This window comes from Colletotrichum destructivum, chromosome 4 (genome assembly GCF_034447905.1).
Source record: "Colletotrichum destructivum chromosome 4, complete sequence".
NCBI classification, from domain to species: domain Eukaryota; kingdom Fungi; phylum Ascomycota; class Sordariomycetes; order Glomerellales; family Glomerellaceae; genus Colletotrichum; species Colletotrichum destructivum.
The window spans coordinates 3260556-3285628 of NC_085899.1; the positions used below are offsets into that span (position 1 = coordinate 3260556).

Below are 25073 nucleotides of genomic sequence, written 5' to 3' on the forward strand. Positions count from 1 at the left end.
CGGCGCAGAGATGTCCGCTACAGCAATGCCGTGTGACTGTTGTTGGCGACAGCCTGGTTCGGTGCTGTGATACGCAGGCGCCTTGACCAAACAGTTTTGTTTTCCCCGAGTGGCAAACGGTGGAAGAGCACCCCCGAGACAAGTGACCAGAATGCCTGCCTTGCCTCAGCCCGTCTCACTCGTCGTTTAGATACGGGGTAGTTTGGGTCACCCATCGCCACATGCACCTTGGGCAAGCCAAAGTCCGATATCATGATATCGGCCCGCCCTTGTGCGGATATGAGAGGGGGTACAGGGGCTGAAAGAAAGACAGAGATAGGAAATGAAGAGTAACATACGGTTACATTACTCCATGCAGATGGTCGTTCATATGTCGTATCTGAGTAGGTAGCTAAGTACCTCAGCCCACAGGCAGGAGGGAGGCAAAGAACGCCGTGAAATCCACAGGACACTTTTCTTACCTTGCAGAAAGGGCCGCTGCTTATGGCTTCATGGCTCCTTCCTGAGTGTCTTGATATGCGGTATGTAAGCTGATGCATACGGTAACGACGGCTTCTGGTATGGCCTGAGGCCCAAAGTTCGCATACGGCAGGCGATTTGCTTTTCCGGGACATCCCTGCCATGCATCCCCTTGCCTTCCGCCTTCTTTCCATCACCAACATCACCACCATTGGTACCGGCCGACGACGGCGGAGACTATCTTCAACTCCGATACGCCGCAAATCACCGTCAGATGCGGCCGCTCTAGCCGAGATGGGCGTCTGTTGGACGACACCGCTTTCTTATTTCAAGCCCTTCTTGGTCTTGGGGGCGCTTCCTTGTCTCTCCCTACTACCTCCCGTTCTTTTTCTCTGCTGCTCTCAACAGCAGTTAAGTGACCTGTCACACTCATTGAGTTGTCAGTCACACCGACGACCGAGACGCCGGCCGCCGCGCCTACCCCGGGTTAACAGGCTACCCTGCAATCGTAACCGGACAGCCACATGCTCACAGCCACATGCTCGAGGCAGGCTCGGATGTTGGCGAAGGCGAGGGCGTAATCGCTAGGAGGAGGAGACAATGACATGGCTGTCCTAAACCCTAGACCGCCAGTTGTGTCGTCTCAAAGATTGTGTGTGGCCAGGGTATCCTGGCTCACCCGATGCGCCCATCTGTCTATCTTCCGGCCACGAGGTATCTTCTGGCCCCTTCTTTGCAGATCGTTGATGAGTTAACTTCCACCAGCTAGGCACTCGGTGGTACAGACCTGTCAGAGCCAGCGCCATCAGCCTGCAGGACCATGGTGGCGCCTGGCAACCGCTCCCTACTACAGACTCTTTGGTGACGGCCTTCGCGCTCTTGTCATTCGCGCTCTTGTCAGGCAGGCGTTGTCGTCACGCGTTCGAATCCCTTTTTCAATTTGCTCTTCCGAGAGAACGGGTTGATGCTTACTGATACACACTCCTTGCTTCGACGAAGTGTTTACCGTCATCATCTCGCCTTCTTCGACCAGCCTTCTCTGCTATCCACAGGCCACATTTGCCCGCTAAGCTTTTCGTTCACCCGACCAGCCACATGCGCGCCGCCGACAACCCACCGGCCCTGCTGACAACTCCGACGATCTCCGACTTGTTGGACGACACCCGATTCCATGCCCCCGTTGAACCACGCGTTTGGTATCCGCGTCACTCTTGGTCAACTCGACTGCAATGTCCACTCGTCGAACCAATCAGCCACTTTCATCCTACGATCTCTGACCAGCACCCAGATGATAATCGCGGCGCCATTATGCAAGCCCACGCGCTTCCCTGGTGATATTTTCCTGGCCTGGTGGTGGCGAGTCTCTTTGTCTTTCTGTTGGGCGTTGCTTTAGAGCCAGGTAAACGTCTGGACACACCGTTTGCATACTCTGTTGGTTCTACTGTCTTTTATGTGGAATCCGCGAGTGTCGTGCTCCGGGATCGGTGGGGGCGCTGCGATCAAGGACAACCCGAGGCGCCACACAATGTTGCTCATTTTGGCTTCAATAACACTGTGTCTCATGGCTGGACATATGGTCAGCCAGACATGCACGTACGCAGCGCTTTTCATATGCCTGTGAGTCGGAGAAACGAAGGAGAACGTGCGTCTTTGGCTACCGATTAACACCTATTATGCCACCTTAGAGGACGATGTGTACAGGCTGACCCAAGTTCTGCCGGTCCAACCCTTCACTGCGCAATCCGCCTGCCCATTCCTTGAGCATCGAGGCAGGCTGGAGGCTAATCCTGTGCGGGTGGTAGCCTTTTTTCCTCTCGATCTCAGCGGATGCATGCCCCCTCGCAGCACTCTCCAGGGCAGGTTTCCGCGGCGTCGTAGCAGACACGGCTTGCCTTTTGAAACCTTTGTTCGCCGTTAAGATCTCGAAGATTGTCGGTTGTACTGCACTCTTCGTTAGCCTTGATCTGCGCATATGTCGACGTCTGGCTTTGCGTACCACGACACAGTCTTCACAACGGGCATTATGGACGTTGACCCAACCGGGGCAGTCAACGCCGTGCTTATACCTGTTGACGCAGGGGTATCGATCCATGGTGATGATGAGGACTATGGTTGAGGGAGAATGAAGGGGTCCGGCAAGTTTCGGCTGTTGGCCTAAAAATTCGCCGAGGAGGCTTGGGGGCTATGGGGGTTTGTTGGTTGGATGTGTTGCGAAGAAGTCGAAGCACAGTCAAGACCGAGTTGCACAGGGCCTTCTTTATACTTTCACCATGGGCCGTGGCTGCTCTGCTGACCGCAATCAGAGGTGAGATAAACACCTCCGGTTATGCTCTGCATGCTTGTGGGATCACCGTCTTGACCACCACGAAATGGTTGCAAGATTGCATGCTGACTGCTCGCAAGAGGCTGCTAATTGCGGCAGAAAGCTCAAAGAGCGAGATGTTTTTCCACCATCAACCACCATATTACCCACTCGAACACTACAAATCTGCACGAAGCATACCTTCGACGGTGACCCAGGGGTCTGGTGCAGACAACAGACCATTGCGGATTGGCCCTTTCAAGCAAGGTGGCTTGCATCAACAGAAACGAGAAAATGAAATCTGACACCAGAGTTGCAACCATAGCAAAGCAAGTCTTCTTACCCGGCTTTCCCGGTGAAGGGTAGTTCTACCCTCGCCCCCCTTCTCGGCGACTTGCTGGTCCTTGGAGTGGATACGCCACGTACGGTTACAGCACAGGTTGGGCTTGGTCTAACACTTGCAGCATATGCTAGTTTTAGAAGACACCTGGAAGATGGATTTCGCTGTTTTCAGCCGGCTGCATAGTGCCGTCCTGAGCTGACCTCTACAGATAGTGCAACGCGAGGCGCATTCGGGCGCCTGTGAGGCTCAAAGAGTGCAGGGTGTACATGGCGATCTGCAGGAGCCCGCGTCCTGACAAGCGGGGAATGGCGGATGAGAAACCGTTGGCATGTATGTACCAACGAAGCCTCGGGTCTTGGTGTACCGTACGGATATGAACAGTCAAGACAGGTTTCGACTCGACCAACCGAGACGGATGAACTGGAGCAAAAGCAGACAAGGATTCTTCCACCGCGTCCCGAACAAACCGCCAGCCAAGTATTCTTTTGCAATGCAATATGGCACTTTGACGAAGCGGCGGCATAGTGGGTGAGGGGGGGGGGGGGGGGTGGTCACCGGCGACTTGGTGTACATCAAAGTACCTTCTCCATGGCACCATAAATCCTGCATGATGGCCTTTGCAGCCTCGCTGACCTCTCAGGGTTTCTCGACTAATGCAACATCTTCCCAAAAGAGGTGAAGTCTCGAGGATCCGTCGCAGGAGGACCACGCGCCATGTTGGATTGCACAAGGCGACTTTGAAGACACTCCCTCCCCCCCACTCCACCTAATCTTGAACGACGCAATTACACTCGTCGTTGGCCACCACTCGAGCAGAATGCACGACGGAATAAAAGGCCGAGACTGCTAAAATTAAACATCTTCTCTAACTACCCTCTGAGCCGTCATTCAAGTTCAAACTGGCAAGGCCGGTATCATCCATCACCCAAAGCCAACAGTGGCCTAGGGACTTTTAACTGCACTCCAAGCTGTCATGGGGATCACAGACCGCATCGACGAGACGAACATCTCTAATGAGACAACATCCGCTTGGAACGTCCATATCCACCTCTTCTCTCGAGAAAGGCAGCTACGAACAGCACTCCCCGGCTTCTCTGGGTCGGTCTGCATTATCGTCTGCATTCGACACGACTTAGACAGGATCTTGGCGAAGAATGACGACGCAAGATCATGACCATCGATCAGCCAGTAACGATTGGCGGGTTGCTGAGGGGGGGGAGAAAGCTGTCAGTCACATCGATGCCCAAACATGTTCTGGCTCGAAATTTATCCGACGGGTAACTCGATGAGATGGCATTTACCATGGCTTCCATCCGGAACACGAAGAAGAGAGGGATCCGCTTTAGCCTGGCTTTCCTTCAGTGTCGAATGAGTTCGGCAACACACCCCTCCCCCCTGGCCCACGTACGGCATCGCAGGCTAACTTTAACTTACACGTACTCGCGACGGGAGCCAGAAGGCAATGGGTCTAAGCTGGCCCTGTCCTGCGTCCGCTTCAGCCAGCCCAGCATCTCGAGCATCTACATGCGCGGAGAATTCAGTGAGGTCAGGACAGAACAATACCCCCGCCCTATGAGATCAGAAAGCGATATTTTCTCTCCTGGGAAAAAGAGATTGCGACCTACGACTCATAGCATCGTTCGGACATGGCGCACAGCCAGCAACTTGTCTAGCATGTACTCAGGCCGACTTTCGGGTCTCTCGATGAAAGAAGCGAGAGCAGCAGTTCTGCCGTATCTTGCCAATCTCGCTAAAAAGGAGCGTGGCATGGACGGGCGCGACAATCCACCATCCAGTTGCACGTAACATAACGCCAACCCCTCCTTACTGCGGTTAGGATGTCTGAGGTCTCTTGCGTCTGACCAGCGGGCCAATCTGGCCCGCGTAACCTTTCGGCTGTTCTGATAAACTTTGGGCTGGCGCGTTCTCGAATTGGTTGAAGCGGGGCTTCATATCTACACCACAAGCGCAGTCCTCTACACACGGCAATACCCTTGTCAAACAAGGTCGCGGACTGGGTGGATTCGCAGCGTAACCTGGCCGGCGGTTTCCCAAGTCAAGATGTGACAAAGACAAAGCTGCAGACGGCCGTACCCGCAGCGCGTGCGAGGGTCTCGTTACAACAGGGTTACACGTTGTGGCTCTGTTGAGAATGACGGGTCCCGTCTCCGGAGTTTGTTCGGGGAGAGCCTCTACCTTGGCTGAGATGTGTTCATGGCAAAGACATCGTTCATCAGTCCCTGAGTCCAGCGTCTCAACGTGAGCAGCCTTAGAACCCGACACACGTAGGTGGAACAGGGAGACGATGGGACGTCGAGTCAACAGACCCAACATGAGTGTTTTATCACTCGACGAAGGGAACACGAACGGCACCAATGTGCTCGCGCGCGTGTGTGTTTCTGTTCTCTGGATTTCGAGCTTTCTGAACACTATGCTGCCCATAACCGGAAACATGTCCGTCCTACGTCCCGGCTTCGTCTAGGATAAGTATCTTTACGTCTGATCAACCCCATGAGAATGCTTTGTTTCCCTCCCATCGGCAACATCGCCACGTGGCAGTGGACGAGACACGGTGCAGGGCCAGACCCCAAATGACCCCCCGGGAACCCTCTGGAGAGTCATCTTGGGTGTAGATCTATTACCGAAAGTCATGCAGAATTCGGGCGAAGAACAGCATTTGTCACATTGCCGTGATCATAGTAGACTGTGAATCTGCCATGAGGGATTACAAGCATGGCTAAGCAGTGATCGCCGCTGGTACAGCCCTTTTCCGTGGGTTCTCAAGCCCAGAGACCCTGTTACTGCATGGCGGTAGCGTCAGGTAAGTTAGTGTTCCCTAGCTTGATTCGATCATCTTCCGCTGCATGAGGAACAACGGGGAATGGCGTCAAAGACCGCCATGATTCTCTTGTAAGATCCAACCTATCAGAAGGCACTCGGACGAATGAGCTTGAGCCTCTGAAGAGGCAATAAACACACAGGAGACAACAGACTAGTGTCTGTATCATGGGATATGTTTCCACAATCCAAGTAGGTAGGATGCAGCGGCCGCTAAGGTGGGAAGTTTGTGGTCCCGTCAGGCATGGCTGCACCACAGGGCATAGCCCCCCCCCCCCCCCCCCCCCCCCGGATACCAGGGTCACCGACTGACAAGCCTTCTGTGCTGCCTCTGTCCTTTGTCTCTTTCCCATGTGCTATTCCTTTATCTTAAGCCAGACAAGTGGTTGGGCTTCCCGGGATCCCGAAATCATAGGGTTCCCCGCTGGTGAGAAGTTATGTCGCTCCGGTTGCTTCCCAGTCGGGGGTTCTGGTACAACTGAGCAACCGTTCGGATCCGAAGGGTAATACTGCACTGAATCCTCGTGGTTGAGAAGACCTCAAAACCAGAACGGAGTTGAAGGAAACGCGCGAGAATATAACGGCTTGGATTGTCCAAGGTGTGGTGGCACTGTTCTCATGTTTCACACTTCATGAGTGTCGAGGCTTGAGAGATTGACTCATCCTTCCGATCTGCAACAATTCGACGCAGTCTACTCATCTCCGAAGAAGAAAGCATCTTTCTCTCACTCTTGCTGACTGGCGTCCAAGTGCCATCCTACTCTGGCTCGGTTCCGGCGCCTTTGTAGTGTCGGTGTGGCACTTTGGAAGCAAGCCTAGCAACCACATGACGGGCACCTCTCAGACGCTTACATCAAGTGGAAGCGAAAGCAGCATGGATGTTGCGGCTTGGACATCTCGTCGCCTGCAGGGCTCGTTCGGCCGAGGAAGGGGAGGGAGGTAAACCGATCTGCAATGAAGCAAACGATGCAGGCGACGAGATCATGTGTCTGCCTAGCACTGAAGCGTGCTTCCTTCATCCCCCACCCCTCCTCCTACTTGTGATTTTTTTTCCGCACTGTTAGACCCGGCCGGTGGATGTGATCCCACCGGTCCGCTGCAGGTGTGGCTCAACCTGGCGCTCAGCCTGGCGCTGGCTGCGCTACTCCGGCATGGCTCATGTCGCACCCACGCCGACAAGTTGGCTGGTTCTCGAGGCGAGACATCAACTGGGCCCACAGACTTGTTATCTGTCGTCCAAGGTTATCGAGAGGAAGGTTCGCGAGTTGGCGTGGGCGATATATGTCGCGCGAGACGGACTTGAGGGGAGTTTCGGCATCATGTCCGCAGTAGCCAACAGCCCTTTTGCCAGCAAAAGGCCAGAAGTCCGGGAGAGCAAGCACTATGGGCTGCGTCAAGGCGACCAAAGGCTGCTCGTTCCCGCCACTGAACCTGAGATATTTGCTTCTGGCAAGCTGGGCATACAAACCGGCTATCTCCTCAGCCGTTGGCGGAGTGGTGGACCGACATATCCCGCACCCTGTTCTGGACCCCCTCCCTCTCTTGTCCTGCCTGCCGGTCGACACTTTGGACGAGTTCTTGCTGTCCCACAGCCACCAAGGGACCACGGCCGCACAAACCCGATTCGCCGAACTCGACTGAAAAAGACATGTGTGTGCCAGTGCGCCACCGAGCCCTGCCCACGGAGGGCTTCGGAAACGAGGTGCAGACGCCAGACAGGATTCGGGGTGAGTTAGTTGCTGGGCGGTGGACGAGCTTGACGTGGACGGGACGACGGACGGTGGCTGATGACTGCTGTGGGAACCGGAACCAACATCTGCCCCCTTTTACAGAAGGGGGAACAAACCGCCCAGGGACAAGCCCATAGCCATGTGGGAATTGGTCCTCCGGGATCGAAATATCAGGAAGTCCGCCCCTCTTCAGCAGCACAAGGGCAAGGCAACCAGGGCGGGACTCTCTGCTTGGTGGCATTACACATGTCCAATACCAAAACAAAAAAAAGAAAACGTCTTTGGGTCTGGGGACAACCCAGCCGATTTCCTGTCGAGACGCAAACGTACGTACGTATACTTACAGCTACGGTGTTGGAAAGTAGTCGTCGTCGTCGTCGTCGTCGTCGTTGTTGTCGACTCACCAAGTCAAAGTTTCGGATGTTGGAGGTTGCATGCGGAAGGCAACGCGGCACCAAAGGCCCGGCGCGCTTCGCCGGAGTCTTGAATCTTGGTTCAACCATTGTCAGCCCAGTTCTGGGCTGGGAGACGATTGTCTCCCGCCAGTTCGGTTGGCCACCCACCCCTCTCCGGCGAGTCATTAACCGCGGGCCCCCCTCCCTCTCTCGCCCCCTTGCAATTTTTCGTCAACGGCGTGCGTATACAAGGTGGACACAGCAAGCGAGCAAGAGACTCTTGGGATGGATCACGGATGCCGTGTTTGTCCAAGCCGATGGCAGGTGAGGTTTGTCGGGCGCGGTCCGTCCGAGTGCGGCCTAGTTCGAGGACGGGGGACGGGGTCCGCCAATCGGCTAACCGACGGACAGACGGTCTGACAAGGACGTCACTGGCTGGGCTGGCCTTCCAGCTCTTTCTTCGTTTTTCTTCACTCTCTCTCACTCACTCACTCTCACTCACACTCACTCATTCTCGCTCACACACACTATGACACACACACACACACACACACACACACACTCTCTCTCTCTCTCTCTCTCTCTCCCTCTCTCGCACACGCAGGCCAATTGTACATGCCATAGGGGGTCGTCAGGAGATGGCACGGCAAATGAGCGTTGAGGTTACAGGGGGTGGGGGGGGGCATCGACCATCCTCCTTTCGAGGCTCGAGACAACTTTTCCCCTCCTTCATCCATCATCATCGCTTTCGCTACTGACTTGCATTGTCGCCAAGCTCAGCCCGGCCTTAGCCTCCTCTCCTGAGTCCTGCCGGGGGCTTATTCCAAGCTCCAGTATACCCGTTATAGAGGTCCAAAATTCAGGACACAATCAGGAAAGATGGAAAGGGGGAGACCACCATTTAGAGGCAGCCCGGGGATTAGGTTCGAACCGGTCTGGACCCTTCAATTTGGGCCACGTGCTGCATACGCCACCGCGGAACTCGGGAGGAACATGGCAAAGGACGCTTTCGTTCGTGCTCTCTTCTTCTTATTCTCCTTCTGGCAAGCTGAAGCCGCATCGGTGATCGTACCGCTCACGTGCGATTCTAATGACCTTGACGTCTGACGGCCCCCCCGCCGATGGTTGGCCCCCTTGCCACCCTTGACTTACCTCGATTCTCGCTTTTTTGGGGGTTCGATCCACGTTTGTGAAGATCGGGCAGACTCTGGAACAGCCAAGGAAATGGCGTACGGGCAACACCAGTATCACGATCGAGGCCACGATTTTGCTCAATGATTTTTATATGTGGGTGCCACCACCAAGACTAGGTTCTTGATCCTGACCATTGAGCAGCAGGTGGAGATGCGGAGTGTGTGCGGCCGGTGCAAGCGAGTTGAGCTGGAGCCGGCTTGGATTGGCTTGACTGATATCGATGCTTACACGGCGTCGTCACTTGCTGGCAGTTGCTGCTGCTGCACCCTATGCCTGTCTCCTCCCTCATGCCTGTCAACGACGCTGCGGTTACCGGTGCGCTGTCGATAACACCATTTGCCTCGATGGTGGCTTTCTGCCGATGTTACTTCCCCGCGGCCATGGATAGGCAAACTGTCGCCACGCACTTTCACTTACACTTTCTTTTCCTTGGCACTTGACTTACACAGACAGACGGACAGTCCAGGCATCCACTTGCCACTGGCTGCTGCTGCTGCTGCTGCTGCTGTTATGCACACGCTCATCACCTAGATGCTACCTAGGTACTATAATATGTTAGTTCGATGCAATCACACCGCCACCCGGCATAGGTAGGTAGGTCTGCGCGGCTACACGCCGAACATTTTAGCAACCCAGGGTTGACTGCCTCCATTCTGTATCCGTACCTGTACCTGTACCTGTACCTGTGCTTGTATCTGTACCTGTACCTATATCTGTATCGTACCTTACCGTACCGACCCGGAGAGCGCTGTTTCCCAGCGGGAGTCACCACCGCGACCTCGCGTGCGGCACGTGTGGTGTGGGCTGGGGTCGGAGAAGGTGAGAGCCCGTTATAGTTTCCCGGGGGGGGCGGGAACGGTACAAGCCCGTACATGTACAGCCACACCCCATCCCTTCCCGGGGCTTTCCCCGTTCCCCCTTCTGCCGCCCGTCAACGGATGCGGGCGGATGTAACGCGGTTTTCATCCGTACCGACAAACCACAATTTGGAGAAGACACCACACACCACATACCACATACCACATACCACATACCACATACCACATACCACATACCACATACCACATACCACATTCCAAGCGCACACATACCCGGGATAACCGACATGGGCCTACCGCAGACACCTGAGCTCGGTGTTCCCACCCGGGCCTGGCCATCGAGACTCTCATTACCAAACCGGCGTCCCAGGAACTTTTGTCCCAAACTAGCTAGTCCTTTCTTCTTTTTCGTGTTAGCCATCGGCAGCGTCCGGCCGGGCATGTTTGAGGAAACCACCAACAGCCACCGGCGCAGTCATCTCGATCCCTCTCGCCAAAGGGGCGTGTGAGCGGAGGCGGAGGAACTAGGACTGTGAAGATGCGGACGATTAGAAGACCGCTCCGAGCACCACCGCAGCCCGTCTCCCCCCCCGTAAATGAAAATCCATAAGCGCTATCTAACATGTTCTGCTGTCAAGCGTAACGAGCCGCCGTGTCTTGGAAAAAAACAAGGCCCGCTTCCCGGATTGAGCTTTCTGCGTCTCTGGTTATCCACTCCTCCCCCCGCCCATACTGGCATGGTACAATGCTCGTGGAACCGTGAATGGCATGCCTTGATTCAGGGGCACACGCCCGCCCCCCCCAGCATCCCGCCGAGCCATTGCATGGGGCCCGAGGGGGGGGAAGGGGATCACGATCACGATCACAATCACAATCACAATCACACATGCATTTTCAGCATGCGCCCGCTTGCTGCAGTGGGAGAGAGAGAGAAGGGGGGGGGGGGCTTCAGACAAAGAGAGGAAGAGAGGAAACAGACCCGACATCCCCACCCCCCCTTTCAAAGGGCCCGCCTTCGTACAGGCAGGCTACCTACCTATCGCACGACGGCCAAATACCTCTGTCGCGTTCTGCATCTGCGTCCAAGATCCACAGTGGGATGAGTGCCTGAGGGACCTCGGGGATCCATATCCAGGGGGGGCAGATGCCGAAAATAGGAGATGAAAGGAAACGAAACAAAACTTGGTGATTCATCGTATTCTACATCTGCCAGAGGGTGGCTTGTCTCCGAGCGGATAGGAAAGGGGAAGAAGAAGGCAGGGGGTGAGTTGGGGATGGGGGGGATGAAGGCCAATAGAGGGAAAAAGAAAGAGAGAGACAGAGAGCGTATAGGCATGTATGTGTGTGTGAAAAATAATATATTCCGGATGCCACCTGTGTCCATTGATGCTAAAATGCCTTTAAGACGCCGAAAATCTACTTCTGTAAGGTAGTTCGAATGAAATCAGGGCCTCTCCCGACCCTGCCAAGCTTCATCCCCTCCCCCCGACCCTTTATCTGTCTGATGCTATTCGGGTTGACGATGGCCGTTGACGAGAATCTTTTCTTCTACGAAAGTCCCGGTTACCCGCTTCGATGTTATTGTGTGTGCCCAGCCAGGCGCGTGAGCAAACGTGTTACCGAAGGGCGGGAAAAAGGTAAAAAAGAGGGAAAAAAACAAAACAAAATTGAGATCCGTTGCTAGAAGGAGATTTTCTCCCTTCAACCACTTTAATGGAGAGGGGGACTGACTGGTCTCGAACAGTCCAAGCGTTTCCCCCCCCTGCCCGGCGATGGAAGCAACCCTCGTAAGCACCCCGCGATCGCGAGGTCTCTTTTCTTCTATCGTTTCGACCCCCCCCTTGGTCGTCGTGGCCATGGTTTTAGCCCTTCTGATTGCCCGCGCGGGTCCGTCCTGGTTCTAGCTTTGGCACTTCGTTGCTCCTGCTGCTGGGGGACCGATTTTTAAAAACCATAGGAGTGGGTATCGGACTGCACTTCTCTCTCTCTCTCATGGGGTGATTGCTGGAGATTGCAGGCGGGCGTACGTGCGTGCGTGCGCACCGCTCACCGGCCGTTCTTCATGGCCTCCTTGCGGCGCTTCTTCTCGGCGGCCCGCATGAGGGCCGTCTTGACATCGCCCTTCTCGAAAGAGTCAAGGTCGTAGTAGACCGGAGCGATTTCCTGCGTTTCTCGCGTTAGCCAAGGTAGGGGGGCTCCGAGACGGTGGGTAGGACGAGGTAAGTGCCGAAGGGTGCCGAGACAAGGGGGTTTGAGAAGAAGGAGGGGAGTAGGGGAGAATTGTGAGGTGAGTCTTGCGATTTCAGACATGGAGTGGGCCGTGAACCAGGATAACAACAGGGAAGGGGGAAGGATCCGGACGACTTACCAACAGCCATTCTGGCCTGATTCCGGTGCAGGTACGGATGTACTGCTTCGAGGTCAGGACGAACTCATTGTAGAGCACCCACTCGTAGTCCGTCTTGAGCACCGTCGACGGGTGCATCATGACGGCCTGGTCGTCCTTGATGGTCCGGTACACCTTGCCGGAGCTCTCCTTCATGGCGACCTGCATGAAGAAACCCGAGAGGAGGGCGCGGCGGATGTTTGTGTAGTAGTTCTTGTCCTCAAAGGGCGTGGAGATGAGCTCGAGGCCGTGCGTCTCCATGATGCGCTTCAGCTGGGCGCGGACGTTGTCGGCGCTGCTGAGGTGGCGGAACGACAAGAAATGCTCGTGACACCACTTCTTGGGGTCCACGCCGGGCTGGCTGGCCGTGCCCTTGAAGGCGTGGTAGGCGTTGAGGAGCGTGAGGTGGTCGCCCTCGGGGTGGGAGAACTGCGCCTTCATCTCGTCGGCGCGCTTGCGCTGCGCCGCCGGGCGGACCCAGATCTGGGGGATGGACAGGAGCGACGTGATGGAGAGGATCTCGTTGGAGCAGTAGAACTCGGGCGACGAGATGAGCATGACGGCCAGGGCCGGGTCGAGGGGGAACTCGGACGCCAGGCTGCCGAGCGTCGTCAGCTCACCATCGTCGTCGAGGCAGGCGAGGTAGTTGAGCTCCTCGAGCGCGCGCATCATGGTCTCGGGGGCCGGAGGGTCCATGAGATCGAAGTGGACGAGGTCCTCGACGCCGAGCTTCTTCAGCTCCAGCACCGTGTTGGCGAGGTTGGACCGCAAGATCTCGGGGTGCGTCTGCTCGATGAGCTCCTTCTTGAAGGCATTTTCCGTGTACAGACGGAAGCACTTTCCGGGCTTTGTACGACCGGCACGACCAGCACGCTGCTGAGCCGAGGCCTTAGAGATGGGCGACACGAGGAGCGACTCGACACGGATACGGGGGTTGTAGATCTTCTGCTTGCTGAAGCCGGGGTCGACGACGTAGACGATACCATCGATCGTCAGCGACGTCTCGGCAATGTTGGTCGCCACAATGACCTTGCGACCGGGCCGGCCGCCCTTCTTGTAAGGGGCCGGGGGCTTGTCGAAAATCTTTTGCTGCTGGTGCGGCGGCAGTGTGCCGTACAGCGGGTAGACGGCCAGCGGACCGGCATCGATTTCCCTCGTCATCTCGTCGGCCTCTAGGTTGATTTTCCTGCAAGCGTCTTCAATCTCCTCCTCACCCGTCAGGAAGAGAAGGACGTCGCCCTCACCCTCGGAGGCGTGGATCTGCAGCACCGTCCTGATGGCCGCCTCGACGTAGTCTCGCTCGGGCTCGGGGGTGTAGAAGATCTCGACGGGATGCGTACGACCGGGGACGGCGAGGAGGGGCGCGTCGTTGAAGTAGCGCTGGAACTTTTGCGCATCGAGCGTGGCGGACATGACAATAATCTTGAGGTCGGGACGACGAGCGGCGATCTGCTTGAGCAGGGCCATGAGGATATCAGTGGCGAGGGTGCGCTCGTGGGCCTCGTCGAGAATGATGCAGCTGTAGCGCGACATCTCGTGGTCGTGTATGGCTTCACGGAGAAGCATACCATCCGTCATGTACTTCAGGATTGTGTTGGGGCCTGTCCTGTCCTCGAAACGGATGCTGTATCCGACCTCCTCGCCGAGCTCAACGTCCATCTCATCGGCGACACGCTGGGCGACGGACATGGCGGCGACACGACGGGGCTGGGTACAGGCGATCATCTTGCGGTTGAGCTGGGGGAGCTCGTCGTAGACGACATATTGGGGGATCTGGGTCGTCTTTCCAGAACCCGTCTCACCAACGAAGACGAGGATCTGGGTGGAGTGGTACTTGTCGAGAAACTCTTGTCTATCACGGCGGGTGTCAGCAAAGCCAGGAGGCTCAAAGGGGAGAAAGAAGAGAGGTGCGATATGCAAGCACACGAACGTACCTTTGCTTCTGTACGGGCAGATCGCGACGTGACTGCATAATCTGGAAGTACTTTTGCGAATGGGGCCGGCCGGTGAAGGCGTTGGTGTCGAGGTCTTCGACCTTCTCGGCCTGCTTGGCCGTGGTCGCGCGCGGCTTGAAACCGGCAAAGGGTGAGCTCGCATCGATGACACCGTCCTCGGCCTTGACGCCATTTTCCTCCTTCATGTGTGCCAGGTAGGGGTTGTACTTGGGCTCTTCCGAGTCTGCCTCCTCCTCCTTCTTGGCCTTCTTCCTCAAGCTCCCGTCTCTGTCGGCGCCGGAACGCTTGAAGCCCTTGGGATCGGCGTCGGCCATTGTCGTAGGTGGTTCTTTTCGTCGCAAAGGTGAAAGGAGGTTGGGTAATGGGAGACGGGCGAAATATACGAAGAAAGTTTGGCTGAAGTTGTTGCAACTTGGCCCGGGGATTCGACAGCAATGATGACGACGAACAACAGCAAAACTCGGGAGGCGATTCGATTCCAAGCGAAGCGAGGCAAGGCTGCTGGGAAACTTTTTGATGTCGCGCGGGAAAAATTTGGGTGGGTTCAGCACGGACCAATGGGATGGTGGGATGATAAGATAAGGCGTAGCGGCCATGCAGAATACGTACCGCTTTACTGTATAAGGACGCCATCGCACTGTCAGAGAGACTTTGCAAATGTCTTTGAAGATTGAGACTGAAGGGGGACTGGATGAAACCTTGACAACTCTTCAAAACATATAGACACTAGTAACAAGCTGTTGGATTACACTGCAAAGACTCAATCGAGGCTCAACACAACTCTGTGAGAAACAACAGGCGGCCACGATGCTCATACTCGCAACCAACAACACCAACAACGCATCAGTGGCTGCAGGGTACCCTTCAGTGACAGCGGGCACTGTTTCCCCCCCTCGCTCGTCTTTCTCTCTCTTCCAGGGTCCAGTGGCTCGCCGAGCCCACTATACGATGGGGATGCAGCCAATGACACAGCGTCGCAACTCACAAAACCCGGTGCATTTTTGCCTTTTGCAGTGGGAGCCAACAGTCTGACTTCCCAGATCGCACAACATCCATCCCGCGCTTAAGTGAGGGAAGTGGACGTCTTTTTTTTGGTCTCTCGTTTCGAAAATACAAACTTCGAAATCTTCGAAATCCCCCCAATATATAGGCTAGCCGCTCAAGCATGAATTGCTGACCACGTCCTCGTCCCGTCTCTCATATCCCACCCCCCCGGTCCTGCCTTGTTGCTGAAAGCACCGGGCTTCTGAGCAGCAGCTTTTTACACAACGACCACCCCCTCGTTGTGATTTGTGCGCCAAGCATTGACGACCACCACCGCCGCTCACAAACCCAATCCAACCTCTCTCGCACCAGACGGCGCGCATCGAGTCCAAGTCCACCATCATGGACGGCAGTAACTTCAACCAGATCAGGCCTGTTTTCAGCATCGGCCAGCACGACTCCGACAGGGACCAGCCCCTGGACGACCTCCAGTACGGCCAGCTTCTGAATGCCGGTGTAAGTGAGGTCGTGCGCTCCCGAGTTACCCCCCCTCCTCTCACTGAACAACCAACCCCCACCATCAGGTCAACTTCGTGACAGCACCCATCACCAACAAGCACTTCCATGCGCGTGTGGAGGACCTCGTCTCCCAGCACCTCGCAAAGGCGAAGCAGAATGCCGTCTCTTTGGCAGATGCCGTTGTCCCTCCTCTGACCCCCAAGGACACCTCTCTCTTCCCCAGTCACGCAGTCACCACTTACATCGCCTACGCCAGCCCCTGGATTGACCTGGCCTCGACCGACCCCGTCATCGCCAGTGTCTCGAGGCAGGTTCTCAACCTCGAGATTGCCTATGCCAACTTCTGCGGAGTCCGGAGCATCATCGTCCCTGGCCCGAGGAGAGACGCCTCCAGGGATGGCGGAAACCAGGGCATCGCCCAGTACGGCCGCGCGGTGCTGGAGGCCATGAACATTGCTTCGCGCCTCAACTTCATCATCCACGTTCCCATGTACCGCGAGCCCGGCCTCGAAGAGACGGTCGAGCTCTTGTCAACCTTGTCTGAGGAGCCTCACCCCGAGGGGAGCAGGGAGATTGACATTTACAGCGCCTGGGACTCTTGGCACTCGGTCCGCACTATTTGCGAATACAACATGCGTCTCTTTGTTGGTAAAATCTCCCCTCTCTCTCTCTCTCTCTCTCTCTATGCCACTCCTTAAACGCCAATACTGACTCCAACAGCCATCCGAATCCCCAGAGCTCTGCCCGAGAAGGCGCTCCAGGACAAGTGGTTCGCCGAGCCCCTGCACTTCCTGTCCGTCAGTGGAAACGCCTTCCAGAAGAACAAGGCTGGCCACCCTGCTCTCACCAGAGCCCACCAGGACATGATCTTCAACTACATGCGCCTGAAGAATGCCCCCTGGCTGCTGCTCAGCGACGTTGGTCCGGACCCCGCCTCCCTGACGGCCGAGGCTCAGCTCCAGGCCGTCAGCTTGGCAAACCAGGTCCCCACGGCCGCGGACTTCCCTCCCCTGGGCGACTCGTCCGCCCAGCTGACGACCGACTCCCTCAAGTCTTTCCGCACTTACGTCGTCTACCTCAAGTGGCTCGAGATGCAGCAGCGCCCGCTGTCGTACGTGGAGCAGACCACGCTCACCAGCTTCCAGGACTGGCTCCAATCGCCCCTGCAGCCCCTGTCGGACAACCTCGAGTCGGCGACGTACGAGGTCTTTGAGGGCGACCCGGTCAAGTACAACCAGTACGAAGCCGCTTGTACGGAGGCGCTGGCCGAGTGGCACCAGTTGGGCAGGGCCACCTCTTCGGCGAACGGCGCCGTCGTCATCGCAGTCGTCGGCTCTGGCCGTGGCCCCCTCGTGACGAGAGCGCTCAAGGCCAGCGAGGCGACGGGCGTCCCCGTCCAGGTCTGGGCCGTGGAGAAAAACCCCAACGCCTACGTCTATCTCCTGAGACAAAACGAGATGATCTGGGGCGGCAAGGTCACGGTAGTCAAGACGGACATGCGCTCGTGGAAGGGCCCCCTCGTCTCGGGCACGCCTGACGACAACCCCGTCTACGGCAAGGTCGATATCCTGGTGTCGGAGCTTCTCGGCTCCTTCGCCGACAACGAGCTCTCCCCCGAGTGCCTGGACGGCGTTCAGCACGTGCTGGCGCCCGGCGGCATCTCGATCCCGGAGTCGTACACGGCACACATGAGCCCCATCGCGACGCCGCGCATCCACGCCGACCTCCTCACCAGGGTGCCGACGGAGCCCAATGCCTTCGACACGCCTTGGGTCGTACGCCTCTTCGCGCTTGACTTCGCCGCCGTCCGCGTGCCGGACCACCCGCGCTTCCAGCAGGCGTGGGAGTTCTCCCACCCGGTGCCCGAGGCGACGCTGAGGCAGATCGAGACGAGGCGCGCGGGCGGCGTCATGGGCGGCGGCGGCGGAAGCATGGGCGGCGCCGTCGGCGCCAACGACCATAACTCGCGCTTCTGTCACCTCACATTCGTCTGCCGCACGCGCGGCGTCATCCACGGCCTGGCCGGCTACTTCGAGTCGGTCCTCTACGCCCCGCAGACGGGCGGCAAGGAGAAGGTGGAAATCAGCACGCACCCCGAGTTGATCGACCGCAAGAGCAAGGACATGATTTCGTGGTTCCCCATCTTCTTCCCCATCAAGGCAAGCCCCCTCTCGTCCGTGTTCTAGTTGGGGACTCGTGAAACACGCATGGTGTGTATGAGTTGGCTAATTTTGGACATTTTACAGCAACCTATCTACTACCCTGCCGACACGGAGCTGGAGGTCACTATGTGGCGACAGACGGACGATTCGCGCGTGTGGTACGAGTGGCTCATCGAGGCATACGCGTGGGTGAGCGAAACACAGCGCATCAAGGTGGCGTCATCGGATCTCTGCAGCAGTCGCAAGGTTGCTTGTCTCATGTAAACATCGGTCAAAGGAAGGAGAAAAATAGTGATGGGTGACACTGAAGAGCGCCCGACATGTTGCGCCTTATTTTTTTCTCTCTCTATGGTTTGCCGCAGAGGGGAGACACGTATGATTTTCCTTGATGCCGGCCGCAGCGCAAACTGGGGATGCGTTTGGATGGATGGGTATTTCAACCTGGAACTGGAACTGCGAATCCATCGTCGCCGGGCTCTTTTTCTATGCGGTCCTTTTGCTTTGTGTATACTTGTTGGTTTGTTGTCCATGCTCCCCTCCTCCCAAGATGTCATCGTGAAAATCGTATCCTTCTCTCGGCCCTCTTCCCGTTTTCCTGATCACCATAGTACAAGTGGTGGGTATGTATGTGTGTATGGGTGGGTGGTTGTGCACGTGTGTCTGTCTGCGAGAGAGATCCAGGCTGCGTTGATGCTTCCGCTCGTTTGTTCGGCCGTCGCGGCTCAACCCTCCATCTTGACGTCGTTCTCGCCCTGTTTCGCGCCGCGGATCCAGAGGACGTTGTTGCACCTGTGGCGCGTCAGCTAGCTGTTCCCGTTTGGCAAAGAAACAAACGCGATTGGGGATATGCGGATATCGCCGTACCGGATCAGGACTTGGCCGAGAGCTCCCGTCAGCTTCTGGTCGATGTACTCCTCGGCGCCGCTGAGTTGGATGTTCATGTAGCTGTCAATGCTGACCAGCTTGCCCTTGTACTCGGTCTCGCCCCACTTGAGTCTAACGACGATGTCCTGGTTGACGCTGGAAAGAGGAGAAGTGGTTAATAAGCGTGTACGTAGGTCCGCCGCGATGGAGGTGGGGAGCAAGAGGGAGTTTCAGTTCGGGGTGGTGATGCCCTGACACGAGGAGAGGAAACGTACAGGTCTTGCAGCATAGGCCGCGGGTTAATGGGCACGAACTGCGGGAGCACGTTAATTGTCAGCTTCTATCGAGATGAACGAGGAATGGAGAACTCGAGGGAGATGAAACATACGCTCATGGTGGGCGATTCGAGGGAGAGAAACAGCCCATGTAATGTGTGGTGTGGATTGGGGGAAGGAAGATGGAGTTTGCGCTGGTCGAGGCTGCGATCGCGAGGCTCTCTTCTCCTTTGGGTTTCTACTGGGTCCCGGAATGACTTTGACAATTTTTAGGCGGGCACAGTGCACAGTGGCACCATCCCTGGAGGCTGGCTACAGTGGGTGTGAGGCTGTCGGAAAATCATCGGGATCCACTGCAAGGTACGAATACAGCTGGGCGATGTAGCCCAAGTCCGGGGGGCACTGGGAGCTTTGCCTACTAGGTACCTACCTACCTACCGACTTGCCTACCTTAGGTAAGGTAGGTAAGGTAAGCTTGAGGGTTTACTGTCGATTTCCTCGACCGGCATCTTCTTGGCTGCTTCCTGTCTACAAACATTCGAGATACGTCGTAGCCAAGGCAGTACCTTACTGACCACACATCATCATATTGCACTCGGCTGTGCTTGACATGCGCTCGCTACGTTACCTGGTGGTGTTGGTCTTCGGCTCTGCGAAAACGGGTAGCATAACCGCCGTGGAGGTCATGAGTAGCGAAATATCGCCGACACCCTCGTCTTTCCGTCTTTCTGCGTCGCCTTCGTCCACTAACAATAGCTCACACCTCAGCTCGTCTGGCTAGCAAGCTCTGTGGTGCAACCTTGTCAGCCACAAGTGCCGCGATTGTCCAATTAGCGACGACGGGGGGGCGCCGCCGCGACATGGACCAGGCGGCCGTGCCGTCCCTGAAAGTCCCGCGATGAGTCTTTACACTCGAAAACGTCTCGGGAGAAACACACCGCATTGCCTCCACGATGCCTCTTTTTTCAGCTTGTGGCTTACACGTAACATGTGTTGCTGTCTCAAAGGCCCGGCTTTTGGGACTTTTTCCTTTCTTAAAAGGGCACGAAGCTCCCCGGCCGCAAGTGCGCCACCATTGACACGCTCGAATAATTCTCACTGGCAACACACAACGTCTTGACTCACATTTTCGCGTCTTACTACGATTGATAGAATTGAAGCCTCAGACATGGGCTTGTTCGACTTCAAGCTGACTTATCAGTGGCTCTACTGGACGGCGCCCACTGGTGAACCACCCGCCGCCCCGGAGGGCCTCACCCGACACTGGGTAGAGACGCCGTCGGGTAAGATTGAAGTACTGTCCAACCAGGGCGCCGACCCGACGACGACAAAAACGCCCATCTTCTTCGTCCATGGCGGCATGGGCAGTGCGTGGGTGTGGACGGAGTACATGCAGTACTTTACCAAGCACGGCATCCCTTGTTACGCTGTCTCTCTGAGAGGACATGGCAACAGCTGGCACCCGTCGTACATGAGGATGGTGTACTTGACCACTAGGCAGAACCTGGCCGACGATGCGATTGCGGCTATCAAATGGGTTCAGGAGCGCCAGGGGAGTGAGGTCTTGCTCGTGGGGCACTCGAGCGGCGGCGGATTGGCCCAGGGCATTCTCTCTGCAAAGCAAGCCCATGTGAGAGGCCTTGCGTTGCTTGGAGCCGTGCCGGGCTTCGGATCGTAAGCATCAAGCAGATAAGCGAGGCTGGATTTCGTCCCAACTGACACTTCTCTAGGTATGGAGTCTATGCCAACTGGGCCATGTTTGACCCGTGGTTCGCTATTCGCATGTTATTCCACGGCTGGCATCCCAACTCACCTCTCTCCCACCCCTTCTTGGTCAAGCAAGCTTTCTTTGGCGACCAGATGCCGGACTCTGCCGTCCTCAAATTCCAGAAGCACGTGAGCCGTTACGAGTCCTTCCTTTGGCCCATCAGCATGATGAGGCCCTTTACCACGGCTGCCAGCATCGTCAACTCGATTAGCGGTTGGGGCAGCAGTGAGCGCATCATGGTTATGGCCGGCACCCAAGACAAGATGATGACGCACGGCGTTATGTCGAAACTGGCTGTTTTTTACCGGACGGCATTCACGGAGCTTGTGAGAAGTAAGAGGCTGGATGCAAAGGTCGATGACGTCGAGCCCCCAAGTGGTGAGGGCGGCAACGACGACAAGGGCAGTGGGGTGAGACTTGCTTGGGTACCGGGGGCTGGACACCACTTGCAGAACGATATGATGTGGGAAGTCGGTGCGAAGAAGCTTCTTGGGTTTTACGAGCAATTGTAGTGTCTGAAGATAGATAACAACTCTACTCAATGGTTTCTCTCACATTTGTTAGCCATCATCAGGGTGAGTAATGCTTTGGATGAGGGCGCGCGTTGTTGAATCTATACCCGGCTATGGACAGAATCTCAGAATCTAAAAACAAAGAACTTTAAGACCCCCATGTAAAGAGTCTTACACTAATAGCAAATTCGAACCCAAATTCTGTGTTTGTTTTTTAATATTGTCAAGCGTCTGTAAAGTTCATTTTGGTGGCTCACATACTCACGCAGGCGGCATCTCACACGCCTCCCAATCCTGCCCTGAAAATTTCGCGGGCGCAATTGGAACCTCACTCAACCTCCGCCTTACAACAACAGCAGAACAGACCCAAGCGATCACCGACAAAATGGCCACGCAAACATTCGAGACCAACGGTGTTCGCATTGCTGTCGAGGGCTGTGTGAGTTTCAAGACGCCCACCAATGAACCCATATTGATTTCATTTACTAACGTTCTGCCAGGGCCATGGCACCCTCAATGCTATATACGCCGCCGTCGCGGCCTCCTGCGAGGCGCGCGGCTGGGACGGCGTCGACTTGCTCATCATCGGCGGCGACTTCCAGGCCGCACGAAACGCTGCCGACCTTACCGTCATGTCCGTCCCCGCCAAGTACCGCGAGCTGGGCGACTTCTGGGAGTACTATGCCGGACAACGCACGGCGCCCTACCTGACCGTCTTCGCTGGTGGCAACCACGAGGCGGCGAGCCACATGTGGGAGCTGTTCTACGGGGGCTGGGCCGCGCCCAACATCTACTACCTCGGCGCCGCCAACGTGTTGCGCCTGGGCCCGCTGCGCATCGCCGGCATGAGCGGCATCTGGAAGGGCTTCGACTACCGCAAGGCCCACCACGAGCGGCTGCCCATGGGGCCCGACGAGATCAAGAGCTTCTACCACGTCCGCGAGGTGGATGTGCGGAAGCTGCTGCTGCTGAGGGAGCAGGTCGACGTCGGCATTAGCCACGACTGGCCGCGCGCCATCGAGAGGTGGGGCGACGAGAAGGCGTTGTGGAGGATGAAGCCCGACTTCGAGCGGGAGTCCAAGGATGGCACGCTGGGCAACGTCGCCGCCGAGTACGTATGCGACCGTCTGCGGCCGCCGTACTGGTTCTCGGCGCATTTGCACTGCAAGTTCGCCGCGTTGAAGATTTACAAGGACGAGTCTGCGGCGGCTACCACGACCAAGGACGAGGCTCCTCCAGCTCAGACTGCGGCGGCAGCGTCCGTTCCTCCGGCAAGAGAACCGGTGATAGCGCCTGATAACCCCGACGAAATTGACCTGGACGGCGATGAGGAGGTCACGGATGCTCCCGCTCCGGCAGCATCTGCGAACCCAGACGAGATCGGTCTCGACGATGACGACGACGACGACGATGGCGACGGCGAGAATAAGAACGGCCAGACTGCCACTTCTGAAAAGACAACAAGCAAAGAAGAATCCACAGTCAAGACCTCCGTCCCCAAGGAGCTCCGGGCTCAACTCCCGGCCTCGTTCACGCGTCCCCCGCCACAGCCCAAGAGGACGCCAGGCCAGCCCGTACCTCCGACGATCACAAACAAGCAGGTCAACTTCCTCGCGCTCGATAAGTGCCTGCCCCGCCGCCACTTCCTCCAACTCCTCGAGGTCCGCCCGCACAACGTCCCGCCAGTGAACCAGCCGTCGCCGACGCGCCCCTTTCGTCTACAGTACGACCCGGAGTGGCTGGCTATCACGCGCGTCTTCCACTCGTCCCTGACGATCGGCGACCCGTCGGCACAGCCGAGTCCGGACCTGGGCGAGGAGCACTACGCGCCTCTTATCGACGCGGAGCGCCGGTGGGTCGAGGAGAACGTCGTCGCAGGCAAGGACGGCGGGCTGGACGTGCCGCTCAACTTTGCGGTCACGGCGCCGCCGCACGCCGAGGGCGAGCCCGAGTCGGTGCCGCACCAGCCGTTCGAGTACACGAGCCCGCAGACGGCGGCGTTCTGTGCCATGCTGGGGCTCGAGAACCTCTGGGACGCCGGCGACGAGGAGAGGATGGAGAGGAGGGCCCGGGGCCCACCGGCCGGGGAGTTTAGGGGACACCGTGGCGGCGGTAGAGGGTTTCATCGGGGAGGTGGACGGGGCGGCCGGGGACGGGGGAGGGGAAGGGGCGGCGGAGGTCGAGGCAGAGGTTGGCATTGATTTTACGTGGCTGTTGGTGATGGATGGACCTTGATCCGACTTTTTTTTTGATTATTTTTTGAGCCTGACCGGTCCCGTGTTTACTATTGTTGGAATGCAGGCGTAGACTCATCAGACACCGAAAACACATCATCACAGCAGCAGGGTCCATATCCGAGGTTCACTACGGGGGCATTCTAGGTGTGGCCAAAAAGACTGAGATTGTATTTGTTCATGTACCAAGATGTTCTAACGGTCATGCATGTATCCCAACAGAAAAAGCGTAGATCTCAATGGTAGAAAGTTGAGTCGAGCAGAGTGAGTGGAATAGAGTCAATCTTCCATCTTTAATAGACGTTCAACCCACGGATGAGTGAAAGAGAGGAACGCATATGCTAAGATGGGGGGTGTTTTTTGTTCTCGTTTTTCAATGGGGGAGAGAGAATTGAAGATGGAGGAATCACCTAGGCAAAGGGAGAGAATAAACAAACAAAAAAGAGCAAGAATCATGCCTGCTTGGGGCATGGCATTTCGTCATAAAGAGCAGTGGTATCTCGCCCGTTCCTCCAGGCCATGATGCTCAAAACACCCGAACTCCGTCATATAATAACAATAAAGCCAAAGAGTCATGTGCTCATCGTCATCAGATGGTGCCGGTGTTTTGCTCTGGGAGGAGAACGTGTCAGAAATGTCTCGTGCCAGAGACAAACCCCGTCACTCTGGGGCAGAGAGGGAGGCTGGGGAGTTGTCTTACTGTCCAGACCCAGGTAGTCGGCTGCGACCAGCAGTTCCAGACACAGCTCGACTGGAATGTCCATGTCAGGGACATCCTCTCGCTCCCGGTAGCGGTACCAGTATTGGAAGTACTCGCATACTTTTTCGAGTACGACGCCACTGCCGAGGGAGAACGGTCAGATGCTTCCAGAACTTTCGGAATAAGGAAGGAGGGAGGGGTGGCTGGGTAGAGAGACAGAGAGGATTGGAAGAAGAAATGTTGCTTGCTTCAGATCAAGTGTAGTTGGGCAATCAAGCAGACCAGCCGTTGCAGCGGCGGTCTGTCAGTAAGAACACAGCGAAATAATTCTAGTTCATCATAGCAACCAGCCAGTGAATGCAAAAACGGGTGAGAGAACGTTAAGCTTACCTGATCTCTTCGAAGACGCAACGGCCCAACGCGGCCTCGCGGAAGTTGTTCCTCGTGTCCAACATTCCCTTGATGGCCGGGCTGATCAAGGCAGCCTCGCGCAAGACGACAAACTCGTAGCCATCACTGGAGACTAGAGTCACGTACTTGCTCTCGGTCGCGCCGTTGGGGTCCATTGTGGCGAGCAGGGAGCAGCTGAGGCAGATCCGAACTCTTGAGGGAATGAAATCCTGCTTGCGTAGTAC

The 25073-nt window shown here is 56.6% G+C and overlaps 8 protein-coding genes across 8 annotated transcripts; 4 read left to right on the forward strand and 4 right to left on the reverse strand.

The window, feature by feature from the left end:
- Positions 1 to 2094: 2094 nt before the first annotated feature.
- CDEST_06913 (uncharacterized protein) lies at positions 2095 to 2666 on the reverse strand. Its single transcript, XM_062923072.1, has 2 exons — positions 2464 to 2666; positions 2095 to 2400 (listed from the first exon to the last, which is right to left on the reverse strand). Exons 1-2 carry the CDS (start codon positions 2549 to 2551, stop codon positions 2141 to 2143), a joined length of 348 nt encoding a protein of 115 aa, XP_062779123.1. The 5' UTR covers positions 2552 to 2666; the 3' UTR covers positions 2095 to 2140.
- Position 2667: 1 nt separating this feature from the next.
- CDEST_06914 (uncharacterized protein) lies at positions 2668 to 7683 on the forward strand. Its single transcript, XM_062923073.1, has 2 exons — positions 2668 to 2764; positions 2863 to 7683. Exon 2 carries the CDS (start codon positions 7094 to 7096, stop codon positions 7676 to 7678), a length of 585 nt encoding a protein of 194 aa, XP_062779124.1. The 5' UTR covers positions 2668 to 2764; positions 2863 to 7093; the 3' UTR covers positions 7679 to 7683.
- Positions 7684 to 10894: 3211 nt separating this feature from the next.
- On the reverse strand, positions 10895 to 15029 carry CDEST_06915 (Putative helicase, P-loop containing nucleoside triphosphate hydrolase). The gene is made up of 3 exons (XM_062923074.1): positions 14400 to 15029; positions 12448 to 14317; positions 10895 to 12242 (listed from the first exon to the last, which is right to left on the reverse strand). Exons 1-3 carry the CDS (start codon positions 15014 to 15016, stop codon positions 12126 to 12128), a joined length of 2604 nt encoding a protein of 867 aa, XP_062779125.1. The 5' UTR covers positions 15017 to 15029; the 3' UTR covers positions 10895 to 12125.
- Positions 15030 to 15806: 777 nt separating this feature from the next.
- On the forward strand, positions 15807 to 18349 carry CDEST_06916 (Putative protein arginine N-methyltransferase, PRMT5 arginine-N-methyltransferase; the record flags this gene model as incomplete). Its single annotated transcript, XM_062923075.1, has 4 exons — positions 15807 to 15920; positions 15989 to 16571; positions 16644 to 18082; positions 18170 to 18349. The coding sequence occupies 4 exons, from the start codon at positions 15807 to 15809 to the stop codon at positions 18347 to 18349; spliced, it is 2316 nt and encodes a 771-aa protein (XP_062779126.1).
- Positions 18350 to 18358: 9 nt separating this feature from the next.
- On the reverse strand, positions 18359 to 19481 carry CDEST_06917 (Putative sm-like protein Lsm6/SmF). The gene is made up of 4 exons (XM_062923076.1): positions 19338 to 19481; positions 19225 to 19262; positions 18950 to 19105; positions 18359 to 18874 (listed from the first exon to the last, which is right to left on the reverse strand). The coding sequence occupies exons 1-4, from the start codon at positions 19341 to 19343 to the stop codon at positions 18808 to 18810; spliced, it is 267 nt and encodes an 88-aa protein (XP_062779127.1). The 5' UTR covers positions 19344 to 19481; the 3' UTR covers positions 18359 to 18807.
- A 911-nt stretch (positions 19482 to 20392) lies between these two features.
- On the forward strand, positions 20393 to 21504 carry CDEST_06918 (Putative alpha/beta hydrolase-1; the record flags this gene model as incomplete). The annotated part of the gene is made up of 2 exons (XM_062923077.1): positions 20393 to 20898; positions 20955 to 21504. The coding sequence occupies 2 exons, from the start codon at positions 20393 to 20395 to the stop codon at positions 21502 to 21504; spliced, it is 1056 nt and encodes a 351-aa protein (XP_062779128.1).
- A 385-nt stretch (positions 21505 to 21889) lies between these two features.
- Positions 21890 to 23705, forward strand: CDEST_06919 (Putative calcineurin-like phosphoesterase domain, ApaH type, lariat debranching enzyme; the record flags this gene model as incomplete). The annotated part of the gene is made up of 2 exons (XM_062923078.1): positions 21890 to 21943; positions 22005 to 23705. 2 exons carry the CDS (start codon positions 21890 to 21892, stop codon positions 23703 to 23705), a joined length of 1755 nt encoding a protein of 584 aa, XP_062779129.1.
- Positions 23706 to 24327: 622 nt separating this feature from the next.
- CDEST_06920 (Putative S-phase kinase-associated protein) lies at positions 24328 to 25004 on the reverse strand (the record flags this gene model as incomplete). Its single annotated transcript, XM_062923079.1, has 3 exons — positions 24328 to 24350; positions 24439 to 24578; positions 24829 to 25004. 3 exons carry the CDS (start codon positions 25002 to 25004, stop codon positions 24328 to 24330), a joined length of 339 nt encoding a protein of 112 aa, XP_062779130.1.
- Positions 25005 to 25073: the final 69 nt, after the last annotated feature.